At 42.8% G+C, this 12,933-nt stretch overlaps 1 protein-coding gene across 1 annotated transcript; it reads right to left on the bottom strand.

Annotated features, from left to right (window-relative positions):
• Positions 1 to 1,013: 1,013 nt before the first annotated feature.
• On the bottom strand, positions 1,014 to 5,055 carry C16H15orf48 (chromosome 16 C15orf48 homolog). The gene is made up of 5 exons (XM_003831465.6): positions 3,697 to 5,055; positions 3,520 to 3,582; positions 3,266 to 3,351; positions 2,214 to 2,274; positions 1,014 to 1,397 (listed from the first exon to the last, which is right to left on the bottom strand). The coding sequence occupies exons 2-5, from the start codon at positions 3,553 to 3,555 to the stop codon at positions 1,329 to 1,331; spliced, it is 252 nt and encodes an 83-aa protein (XP_003831513.1). The 5' UTR covers positions 3,556 to 3,582; positions 3,697 to 5,055; the 3' UTR covers positions 1,014 to 1,328.
• Positions 5,056 to 12,933: the final 7,878 nt, after the last annotated feature.

The raw sequence follows: 12,933 nt of genomic DNA, 5'->3' as shown, positions 1-12,933 counted from the left end.
GCTAATGGTACAGAGTTCTTTCTGGGGTGAGGAAAATGTTCTGAAAGTAGATGGAGATGGTTGCACAACTTTGTGAATATGCTAAAAACCACTGAATTGTGCAATTTAAATGGGTGAATACTATGACATGTGAATTATATCTCCATTTTTAAAAAAAAAGTTAATGAAAAGCAACTTTCTTCTTATTTCATTTTTAGGGACAGGCAGGGGAGCCCAGCGGCATGCTGGATATGAATGTATCTTCAGCCTTCAAGTTACCATTGGCCAGAGGGAAGAGTGGCCCCGAACTCTGAAGAGTGCTGGCAAGGCTCCCCATCTTCCCCTCCCTAGCCTCCACAGGAACATCACAGTATGGCTCGGCATTTTTTTTTTTTGAGACAGAGTCTCACTCTGTCACCCAGGCTGGAGTGCAGTGGTGTGATCTCAGCTCACTGCAAGCTCTGCCTCCCGGGTTCATGCCATTCTCCTGCCTCAGCCTCCCGAGTAACTGGGACTACAGGCGCCCGCCACCACGCCCAGCTAATTTTTTGTATTTTTAGTAGAGACGGGGTTTCACTGTGTTAGCCAGGATGGTCTCGATCTCCTGACCTTGTGATCCGCCCGCCTCAGCCTCCCAAAGTGCTGGGATGACAGGCGTGAGCCACGCGCCCAGCCTGGCTTGGCATCTTTAGGGCAGATCTCAGTATGCCTTGCATTCCAATTCACCTCCAGAATCCCACACTTCCTCCAAGGTCAGTCCTCATGCGAGTCTCCAACCTCATCCCCACTTCATTTTCCTCATTGTACTTACCATCTTTTATTCATATCCCACCAAATTTTGGCTTTGTTAGCTATACTGCAAATAGTAGATGCTCAATAAACTACTAGTGAATGAATGAACTTGGAAAAAAAAAGCTTACACAGAAATCTGTACTGGATGTTATTTAAAAGATGAAATTTCATGGTTCAAATGTATTTTTCTCCCATAAAAATATTTTCTCTTCCATTTAAATATATACCTAATCTTTGAGAAATCTTGCACAAATGGCATTTTATTAAAGAAAATCTAATTTACAAAGCTTTGTAAATTTTAAGAAAAACATTCATAGATCATAAACAAAAATTTCAATATGCAATATTCAAATTTAAAAGAAAATAAGCACAAACTTTTAGACAGTGCAGTTATTGCTGCACTCCTTTAATTCCTTATCCAGAGCCCAAAAAATGTAGACAAACCCTAAAAATGTAGCAGAAGCATTTCCGCACACTGGTGTCCAGAATCTAGTTTGTGCAGAAATGTTTCCACTAGATTTATAGAGTACTCTTCAGAAGAAAGAGGCGAGGGCTTGTCATTTGGTCACCCTTTGGACATTTTGCAACTCTTCAATGGGTTTCCATTGTTGGTTGATTGTTATAAGCTAAAGGGAAAAAAGGAAAAAAAAAAAAACCTTTTGTTAAAAATTTGACTTTCATTTGCATGTCCCTCTTTCGGATTTGTCCACACTCCCCTTTAGAAAAAGCATCACCATTGTGTTTGTACCTACCTCTTTCCATATCTAAAACATGCACAAAATAGTAATGTGAGCTGGTTTCTATCAGTCCATCTTTTTACAAAGCCCTTGGGCTCCTAAGTGTTATGAGATCAGAGGGAAAGATCAAACACATGTGCCCTACTTTCACTTAGCAGTACCAGATTTTTTTTTAAGACAGTCTTGCTGTGTTGCCCAGGCTGGAGTGCAGTGGCACAATTGCAACTCACTGCAGCCTCCGCCTCCCACGTTCAAGCAATTTTCGTGCCTCAGCCTCTCCAGTAGCTGGGTTTACAGGTGTGTTCCACTACACCCAGCTAATTTTTGTATTTTTAGTAAAGATGGAATTTCACCATGTTGGCCAAGCTGGTCTCGAACCCCTGACTTCAAGTGATCCACCCGCCTCGGCCTCCCAAAGTGTTGGCATTACAGGTGTGAGACACCGTGCCTGGCCGGTATCCAGATTTTTAAGTTTGCCAGGTATTATGTGAGCCATAAGTTCCAAAAGTGAATATGCTTCTCATGAGTGGATGGACAACACTCCTGGCATAGAGTAGGCTCTTAAAATTTCCTCATTTTAATTACTCGATGAAGGCACAATTGATCTAAGTTACACAATAAGGGTAAGGTACTAAATCTATTTTGCTCACAAAGGTGCTAAGGTTTGGGCAAAATATAAATCATTTGTTTTTAATTTAACAATACCTTTTGAGGTACAGTAGGGTCCACAGTTTCCCAAGGTTCTGGATTTTTTTTTCGATCAAGGCTAAAATTAAAGAAAGCCAATTAAACATTAAAAGATGTGAATTTAAACCAACACTGATACTGGGTTTATAAGCATGTTAGGGACAAAACCAGTCTCATACTAAGGCATTTGTCTGCTAATGATCAGGAACCATCAGTAGTAACTAAAATTGATTGAAAATTCTCTAAGGGAGTTTCATGGTGTGGCTCAAACATTAAACATCAGTTCCTCTAAAGGGTAGGAGGTCTGTATTCTCTTGATTGGGCTGCATTGGGGAAGGATCCCACAAACCAAATAACCATGGGAGCGAAACTGCCAAGCCAAGGACATGCAATAATGTTCTTATCTCAGTCTGTGGGAGGGGCAGGTTGAACTCTGCAGGTGGTGAACTCCAGGGCTCTAGGCCCCTCTGCCAGCGGTTAGAGGACTGCCCTCTCCAGCCCTGCACCAGCCTCCAACAGTTTCAAGTTTATCTTTTCCTCATATTCCAGGATACATGTTTTTGTTTTTTACTTTCTTCTACCCAAAGTTAAGATTAGGTTCATCGTAGACAACTGAATCTATCAATTCTACCACATTAGTAAAAATCTAATAAGCTAAAATTTAAAATTTTAATTAAAATGATTGTTTCATGATATATATCTCCCAAAACCACTGAAGAACTTTAAATTTCAAAACTTAAAAAAAAAAAAAAAAAAACAAGCTTTACTTCACTGCCAGAGAGTGGAGAAGGGCCAATGGGTAAAAGAATAAACACAAGAAATAAACTAATTTGATTAATATCATGGGTTTTTTTAATTTTTTGTCTTTTTTTTTCTAATTTTCATTTTCTGACCCATTGGTAGACAATATCATAAGAGTTTTCTGATAAAAGATGCTTTTTAACCCTGACTCCCAGTTCACAATTTGGCATTCTTATCCATGGGAAAAAAATAGGAAACTTATACATTTCATAAACTAAAAGTCATCCAAACACTGCCAAAAACGTTTTTATAAATTGAGACCTACTTACATCACATCGGTTTTCCAAAGAGAATACACAGCGAAAGATGAGGCTCCACCCGCCGCCACAGTCATGAACACCACCAAGGGAATGAGCTAACAAATAACAGGTGGAGGGGACACATTCGGACACTTCAATATGAAACATTTGAAACACAGCAAAACAGCTATATTTATTTTATACTTTTTTCAAAATCTGTGCCATCTTTTCATCTTTAAAAATGAAAACTTTAGTCAGGATTTTCAATTGTTTTTAAAACTTACTTCCTTCCTTTTCATCAGGAGTTGGAAAAAGCTCATGATGACTTCAGCGAAGAATTGCCAAATCTAGAAATTAAAAATCCAAAGTATTGATCGCCTGGTGGGCGCCAACCCGTCCACCGCGCTCCGCAGGCCAACTGCAGGCCGGCGCGTCCGCGTCTCTGCAGATGGGAGACTCACCTGGACGCGGGGCGGTGCGCACGGACGATGGTAACGCCCAGAACCGAACGGGCCGGCGGCCTCCCCACCTTATATATAGCGACCACAACCGCCCCGGGTGGGCCGGGCCAGCGCGCTCTGGTCACGCGCGTGGGGCGGGGAGCGCGAGGGACCTGACTCGCTTTCCCCGTTGGGCACGCAGCTCCCGGGCGCCCCCTGCAGGACATTGTGCGGCTGACGTGAAGCGCCCGAACGCGGGCGCTGGCGCCCCCTGCCGCTCGCCGCGGTCTTCCTTACCTGCCGACCCCGGTCGCTCTTGGCCCCCCTAGGTGCTTGTGAGGAGTTTGGAGGTTTGGGGAGTAGGAGGTGGAACCCCCTAAGAGGGGAGCGCTGATAGCCGAGGCCTGAGGGAAAACCAACCCTTCTAAAAGGGTATCCGGGCCTGGCGCGGTGGCTCAGGACTGTAATCCCAACACTTTGGGAGGCTGAGGCAGGAGGATCACTCGAGTCCAGCCTGGCCAACGTGACGAAACCACGTCTCTACTAAAAAAAATTAGCGGGCGTGGTGCTGCATGCCTGCAGTCCCAGCTACTGAGGAGGGCGAGGCAGGAGAATCGCTTGAGTCCAGGCCTTTGAGGTCGCAGTGAGCCAAGATTACACCACTGTATTCCAGCCTGGGCAACAGAGCGAGACCCTGTATTAAATAAAATAGAATAAAACAAAATGTTTAAATAAGCAAGAAGCAAACAATAAAAGGGGGTCCGGAAAAATGAGCTGCAGACCGGAGGGTCCCAGGAGAGGCTTCCAGGTGCAGGCGGGTAAATTAGAATTAATCCAATCACATTAAAAGCTCCAAAATGTGGTCTGTGCACCTATGGAGATCATTAAAATTAAATTGTAAAGTTTATTTCAGAATAACTCCCAGGGCGTCCTGACTTTTTCTGCTAAAAAAAAAAAAAAAACCAAAAAAACAAAACAAAAAAAACCCAAACAAATAAACACAATAAAACAAAAACCCGAGGTCGAGGGAGAACAAACAAAAGAATCAGCTGGGGAGGCTGTCAGGAGAAGGTCTTTCTGCAAACGACCCTGCCGGCTGGTTTAGTCTTTGGGTTCCCTCCTAACTCTCCTCTAAGCCAGCAACCTCACTTTGCAGTTTGCAGGCGGCTGCAATGGTAACAATTTCACAGAGCCAGGGGCTGTGTGTGTGCCAGACACTGAGCCAGATTCCCCTCGGCAAGGTGGGTGCAAAGTCTTATTAAGACTCAGAGAGGCTCTGGTCACGTCACTGGTAAGTGGCGGCGATGCCATCAGAACGCAGGTCTGTCTGGTGCCCAACACCATGGTTCTGTCTGCACCCCTCTGTTAAATACTGCAATAAGTAAAGGACCAGTTATTTTAAAACAAACAGTTTGAAGTTCAAGCTGTAAGTTAAAGTTAAAAGGCAACATTTTAACGTTCCCTGAAATTGGCTAGACCCTGCTCTGTTTCAACCCCATTTTCGTTCTAAACCTGGGTTTTGCAGTCAAATGGACCTGAGTTCAGAGCCTGCCCCTGCTATACTTATTATTAATAGCTGACTTTAAGTAAACTACTTAACCTTCATGAGTTTCAGTTTATATATCTGCAAAATGGGGGCAAACCTGGCAGGGGAGAGAGTTGGAAAAAATGTTAGAATATATGTAAAGCATTCTGTCCTGCTTGTAGTAGGCACTCAACGAATAGTTACTATATGCAAAGATTTGGTTTTTTGTTTGTTTTGTTTTTTGAGCCAGAGTCTCGCTCTGTCACCCTGGCTGGAGTGCAGTGGTGTGATCTCGGTGCAGTGGTGTGATCTCGGCTCACTGCAACCTCTGCTTCATGGGCTAAAGCGACTCTCATGCCTTAGTCTCCTGGGCATCTGGGAATACAGGCATGTGCCACCACGCCCCGCTAATTTTTGTATTTTTAGTAGAGACAGGTTTTGCAACGTTGGCCAGGCTAGTTTTGAACTCCTGACCTCAGGTGATCCGCCCCCCTCAGCCTCCTAAAGTGCTGGGATTATGGGTGTGAACCACCACGCCCAGCCTCAAAGATTTGTTTTATGTAAGGCTGATCATAAATGTAGTTTCCCACTCCCTTACTCTGGCAAGCGTTCTTACTGTTTAACCCCAGAACTGTAACTAGAGATATTTGCTAATTGGATGGATCTACGTTATATACTTCAAAGAAAATTCAACATTAATTCTCCTTGGTTTGTATTACCTAGAATCAGAGAAGCCTTTTAATGAAAGACTTCTAAGGCTACTTCTGTCAGAATATTCTACAAAAAAACCTCATGTTATTAAGAAACAGAAGTTTTTCTAGGATGGAAGGAAGGGAGGGAGAGAGAAAGAGAAACAGGACGAAGAGAGAGAGAAGAAGAAGAAAGAAATTTTACATTAGTATTTCATGAGCCCAAAATTGAAATTAAAATGTGTAGCCATTGCCTATTAATGACCTTAAACACAGAGCCGTGCTTTGCCAGTATCATTTCTTTTCAAAATGTAATGCAGTTTTTTGGTAGTCTAGGCATTATTCTGAGGATGGGGGCATAGCAGAATTAAAAAGAGTAATAAGACACAAATCACTTACTTCAAGGTGCTTGCAATTTAGTAACTCTAAATAACTCTAATGCAAGGCATGATCTGTTGCCAAGACAGGTGATTAATTCTAACTAAGGGGGTCTGAGAAAACTTACCGAAGGTGGGGTATTTATTTGAATATACAAAAAGACAAATCAACTGTAAAAAGACATTTTGGGGGCAAGTGGGAAACTTAAATAGGATCCAGACATTAGATGATATTAAAGGGATATTGTTAAGTTTCTTAGGTGTGATAATAGTATTGCAGTTTATATATATATATAACTGCAATATATATATAACGGCAATAACTGCAATATATATATATCTCGGCTCACTGCAACCTCTGCCTCCCAGGTTCAAACGATTCTCCTGCCTCAGCTTCCCGAGTAGCTGAGACCATGGGCGCCCGCCACCACGCCCAGCTAATTTTTGTATTTTTAGTAGAGAGGGGGTTTCACCGTGTTGGCCAGGATGGTCTCGATCTCTTGACCTCGTGATCAGCCCGCCTTGGCCTCCCAAAGTGCTGGGATTACAGGTGTCAGCCACCGCGCCTGGCCAGCGATTATATTTTTTAAATGGCCTCTCCCTTTTTCAGAGCTTGTATGTGGAAATATTTAAGGGAGAAATATTATGATGTCTGGGATTTACTTTAAAATATTTCAACTAGGCCAGGTGCGGTGGCTCACGCCTGTAATCCCAGAACTTTGGGAGGCCGAGGTGGGTGGATCACGTAAGGTCAGGAGTTCGAGACCAGCCTGGCCAACATCTCTACTAAAGATACAGAAAATTAGCCGGGTGTGGTGGTGGGCGCCTGTAATTGCGTAATCCCAGCTAGTCCGGAGGCTGAGGAAGGAGAACCACTTAAACCTGGGAGGTGGAGGTTGCAGTGAGCCGAGATAGCACCATCGCACTCCAGCGTGGGCAACAAGAGCAAAACTCCATCTCAAAAAAAAACAGAAACAAAAACACTTCAACTAAAAAACAAATTAGGAATATTTTACAAAATAATAATTATTTAACGTAGGTGATAGGTATGTGTGGGTTTGTTGTACTCTTCTTTTTATGTATGTTTGGAAATATTTAAAATAAAACATTTTTAAAATTCACAAATTATAGGTAGTTAGTTACAGATATAATTTGCCCATATAACCTTTAAGATCTTATTCCTATTTGCAGCAATAAAAACTAAACCCAGAAAGCCACACTTTTCTTCCTTTTCATAATGCCTGGGTATATCAAGCTTTTGAGATATCAAAGTCAATATGTAGTTTGGTCTTTCCCTGATTCAAGAATTATAACACTGTGCTTTGGGTGACTCATTTATATTTTACAATTAATAATATTAAGGCAAATGCAGCAATTTTGAATTATTTACTCAATAAATTCTGTTGGCCAGGTGCCGTGGCTCAGGCCTGCAATTCCAGCACTTTCGGAGGCAGAGGTGGGAGGATCACTCAAGGCCAGGAATTTGAGACCAGCCTAGATAACATAGCCAGACTCTACAAATTTTATTTTTTTTTTGAGACAGAGTTTCACTCTTGTTGCCCAGGCTGGAGTGCAATGGTGCAATCTCAGCCCACTGCAACCTCCGCCTCCCAGGTTCAAGCAATTCTCCTGCCTCAGCCTCCTGAGTAGCTGGGATCACAGGCCCATCACGCCCAACTAATTTTTTGTATTTTTAGTACAGAAAGGGTTTTACCATGTTGGCCAGGCTAGTTTCGAACTCCTGACCTCAGGTGATCCACCTACCTCGGCCTCCCAAAGTGCTGGGATTACAGGCATGAGCCACTGCACCCAGTCTACAAAAAATTTTAATAATTAGCTGGGTATGGTGATGTGGGTCTGTAGTCCTAGCTACTTGGGAGGCTGAGGCGAGAGGATTGCTTGAGCACAGGAGCTTGAGGTTACAGTGAGTTATGATTGTGCCACTGCACTCCAGCCTGGGCAACAGAGCAAAACCCTATTTCTTTCTTTCTTTCTTTCTTTTCTGAGATGGAGTCTTGCTCTGTTGTCCAGGCTGGAGTGCAGTGGGGTGATCTCAGCTCACGGCAACCTCCACCTCCCGGGTTCAAGCCATTCTCCTGCCTCAGCCTCTCAAGTAGCTGGGACTAACAGGCATGTGTCACCACACCCAGCTATTTTTTTTTTTTTTTTGTACTTTTAGTAAAGACGGGGTTTCACCACGTTGGCCAGGCTGGTCTCAAACTCCTGACCTCAAGTGATCCACCCGCCTCGGCCTCCCAAAGTGCTGGGATTATAGACGTGAGCCACTGCGCCCGGCCCAAAATCCTGTTTCTTAAAAAAACAACAATAAAAAACTGTCACCAAAACAAGTACAGTTGACCCTTGAACAACTTGGGGATTAGGGGAACTTACACACCCCTGCTCTCCACATAGTCAGAAATCTGCATATAACTTTTGACTCCCCCAATATTTAACTACTAATAATCCAGTGTTGACCAGAAGCCTTACTGATAATCTAAACAGTTGACTAACACATATTTTGCTTTTTATATAGGTAAAGTTCTTACAATAAAGCAAGCAAGAGAAAATAAAAATGTTATGAAGAAAATCATAAAAAGAAAATATCACTTTTTTTTTTTGAGACGGAGTCTTGCTCTGTCGCCTGGGCTGGAGTGCAGTGGGACGATGTCAGCTCACTACAACCTCCGCCTCCTAAGTTCAAGCGATTCTCCTGCCTCAGCTTCCCAAGTAGCTGGGATTACAGGCATGAGCCACCGGGCCTGGCCGAGAAAATATATTTCTATTCATTAAGCAGAAGTGAGTCATCAGAAAGGTCTCCATCTCTTCAAATTGAGTAGGCTGAGAAGGAGGAAGAAGAGGAGGGGTTGGTTCACTGCTTCAGTGTGGCAGAGGTGGAAGAAAATTCACATATAAGTGGACCCAAGCAAATCCCAGCACTTTGGGAGGCCAAGAGGCTGATCACCTGAGGTCAGGAGTTCGAGACCGGCCTGGCCAACATGGTGAAACCCCGTCTCTACTAAAAATAGAAAAATTAGCCGGGTGTGGTGGCAGGTGCCTGTAATCCCAGCTACTCAGGAGGCTGAGGCAGGAGAATCATTTGAACCCGGGAGGCAGAGTTTGCAGTGAGTCGAGATGGTGCCACTGCACTCTAGCCCGGGCGACAGAGTGAGACTCCATCTAAAAAATAATTAATTATAAGTGGACCCAAGGAGTTTAAACTTGTGTTGTTCAAGGGTCAACTGTATGTGACTTAAGAACCTTCAGATTTTCTGCCCTTTTGCCTGAGGTTGTGAAGGCAAGACCCCAGAAAAGAAGTTTGTCATTCAGTTCTTTAGCAATAAGAACACTTCCCACTCCAAAATGTAATGGAATTCATAGCCTCACCACCAGCAACCAGAGGATAGACATGAAATTAGGGTCCTCCCTGCCCCCAAGCCCTGTGTACTGGCCAGGGTGCCCAGAAGGCACCGCCAGGCCAGTACTGCCCGGGTGACCAGGATGAGAAACAGGCACAGCTCCCAGCCCTTCAGACCCTGGCAGCCCCCAAAGCAGCCCACTCAGGACACTCACCAGCATCACCCTCTGTGGCTGCCCCAGAGCCCATAATCCCTTGGGGGGTCTTCCCCACCCACCTCCAGTTACCAGCAACTTGTAGAGCCTTTCTTTAGCTACTGCCACTCAGGCTTGCAGGGGCATGGAGACATGGCTGCTTGGTTCATACCCCAGGAATTTAGATTTTTTTTTTTTTTTTTTTTTAGGATGGAGTCTCGATCTGTCGCCCAGGCTGGAGTACAGTGGTGCGATCTTGGCTTACTGAAACCTCTGCCTCCCGGGTTCAAGCAATCCTCTTGCCTCAGCCTCCCGAGTTGCCAGGATTACAGGCGTGAGCCATTACGCCCAGCTATTTTTTTTTTTTTAGTAGAGACGGGGTTTCACCATGTTGGCCAGGGTGGTCTCAAACTCCTGACCAGCCTGAGTCAGGTGAGGTGATCCACCCGCCTCGGCCTCCCAAAGTGCTGGGATTACAGGCGTGAGCCACCATGCCTGGCCAGGAATTTAATCAGTCCAGCTCAGGCTTTTCTGAGAAAAATAGAAATTTCATTATTAAATATTTTTTGTTGACATTCTTTCTCCCTGTTCCTGATGATGGATGTGTTAATCCTGACACCTCATCCTTCAGTGGCTGCCTTATGACCAGGCTTATAGCACTGGATTTGCTGAATTTTGGAGGTTCCAGGGATGTTCTATGTTGTTTAAGGTTAGTCAGCCTTAAGCAATAATGTGGCCCAGAAAGCAGTTTGAGTTCAGTTTATAGGGAAAACTGTTTATACTTCCCAGTATACCAGAGAGAAGGTGTTCAGAGGCTGGTGTTTTAATTTTCTCGCAGATCAAGAATACAGCTTTTGGAAGTTGCCCAGAGCCATTCTAAAATCAGATTCAAACAGGATCAAAGAAATTCTTGATCTCATTTTGTCATCTATTGAGCATTTCAGTGAGAAGAGACACATAGTCTTTATGCTCAGGAAGCTTCCAATGTTCTGTTGAGAAGTTACAGTCATCCCTCTATATCTGCAGGGAATCGGTTCCAGGACCCCTCTCAGACACCAAAATCCATGAATACTCAAGTCCCTGATATAAAATGGTATAGTATATGCAGGTTGCCTACACACGTCCTCCTGGTTATACTTTAAAAAAAAATCTCTAAATTACTCATAATACCTAGTATAATATAAATGCTATGCAAGTAATTGTTACACTATTGTATTTTATTTGTGATTTTTAAAAATTTGTATTTATTTATTTGAAACAGTCTTGCTTGGTCGCCCAGGCTAGAGTGCAGTGGTGTGATTTTGGCTCACTGCAACCTCTGCCTCCTGGGTTCAAGCAATTCTGGGGCCCACCTGAGTCCCAGAGTAGCTGGGATTACAGACCCACACCACCATGCCCCAGCTAATTTTTTGTATTTTTAGTAGAGATGGGTTTTTACCATGGTGACCAGGTTGGTCTTGAACTCCTGACCTCAGGTGATCTGCCCGCCTCGGCCTTCCAAAGTGCTGGGATTATAGGTGTGAGACATCACGCCTGGCCTATTTTTTATTGTTGTATTGTTTTTGTTTGTTTTTTCAAGTATTTTCAACCCACACGGTTGGCTGAATCTGCCCATGTGGAACCCACAGATGAGGAGGACTGACTTTAACTACAATTTAAAAAGACATCTTCAAATCAGCTCAGCCTTGAACAAGCATGGTTGCTAAATTACCAGCCTACTAGAAACTTTCTGGAAAAGAACAGGGGCCCACAGCTAGATGTCTGAGTTAAGGGGTTCAGGCCAGGGTTTGTCAGGCGCAGGATGGCTGCCTTGTTCAATAAGATTAATAACCAACAAAGAAAATGTATAGTAAGAATTCCAGTAAGCTTTCTAGGTATTTTCATATTACTCAAAAGCAAAGGTCAGTGTGTTATTTTAATTGAATATTTTATACCTACAAATCAGGTTTTTTCTTTAATTATTCCCAATAGTCCTGGCTGCACTCAGAAATAGGAAACTTTCCAATAACTGCTTAACGTTTTATGACTTCATACATTTCATGCAGTAGTCTCTCATCGTACCCTCTACTTCTTTTGAAGCACTTCTGACCATTGTAATTAATTCACTGACAATTTGTCTGATGCCTGCCTTGTTCACTGGACGTTCCAGCACCCAACTTAGCACCTTGTGGGTGGAGAATGGCCTAGTAAGATGTTTACCAGATATTGTTAGGTGAGAAGAACAAGAGTTGTGCAGTATCATTCCTTTCTGGTTTTAAAAATTATCTACACATGCATGAAGGACTGGAAGGTTAAACACTAAAGGGTTTTTTTATGTTTCTGTATTTTCTAGTATTCTAAATTATTCTGTAATAAATGAAAATAGAAATGTACATGTAACCTGTCTCTTTAAAAACTTTTAACTACTTACAACTACAAAACGAAAAATAGCAGTATAGTGGAGAAACCAGACAATACTGCAAACAAATGATCAAAATTAACATTATCAAGAAGGTACAGATGTCATGTGCCTTCAGCTGTGATACTCTGAGAATACAATGCCCCTATGTAGTGCTCGATTGGTAATACATAACCTGAATCTACCATGATAAAACATCAACTACAAGTCCAGGAATGAACTGCTCAATAAAATAATTGGTCTATACTCTTCAAAAATGTCAGGGTCAAGAAAGATTGAGAAACTGTTTCAAGTTAAGAGGCTAAAGAGACATGGTGACTAAATGAAATGTGTGATCCTAGACTGGATCCTGTAATGGGGAAAATTACCATATAGGACGTTATTGTGACCATACATGAAATTCACTGGATGATAGATTAAAATACTGTGTCAGTATTAAATTTGCTGAATTTGGTCATATAATAACCTTATTTGTAACAAATACACACTCAAGTATTAAGGGGGGAAAGGGACATTATGTATATAATCTATTCTCAAACCACTCAAAAAAAAATGTATGTATGTGTATATGTACAAGGGGTGGGGAAGACAGAGAAAGCAAATGTGGCAAAATGTTAAAGATTAGTGAATCTGGGTTTGAGCACATAAAAATTCTTTGTACTATTTTTGCAACTTTTCTGTAAGTATGAAATTATTTCAGGGTTTAATAAAAAAGCAATC

Source organism: Pan paniscus, chromosome 16 (genome assembly GCF_029289425.2).
Source record: "Pan paniscus chromosome 16, NHGRI_mPanPan1-v2.0_pri, whole genome shotgun sequence".
Taxonomy (NCBI): domain Eukaryota; kingdom Metazoa; phylum Chordata; class Mammalia; order Primates; family Hominidae; genus Pan; species Pan paniscus.
This window is presented reverse-complemented; position numbering and strand designations above follow the sequence as displayed.

Coding starts and splice junctions, on each gene's coding strand:
- C16H15orf48 (XM_003831465.6), bottom strand. CDS start 3,555: ATGAGCTTTTTCCAACTCCTGATGAAAAGGAAGGAA. Junction 3,352..3,519: donor TCCTGATGAAAAGGAAGGAA/GTAAGTTTTAAA, acceptor GTTATTTGTTAG/CTCATTCCCTTGGTGGTGTT. Junction 1,398..2,213: donor ACCCTACTGTACCTCAAAAG/GTATTGTTAAAT, acceptor TTTTCCCTTTAG/CTTATAACAATCAACCAACA.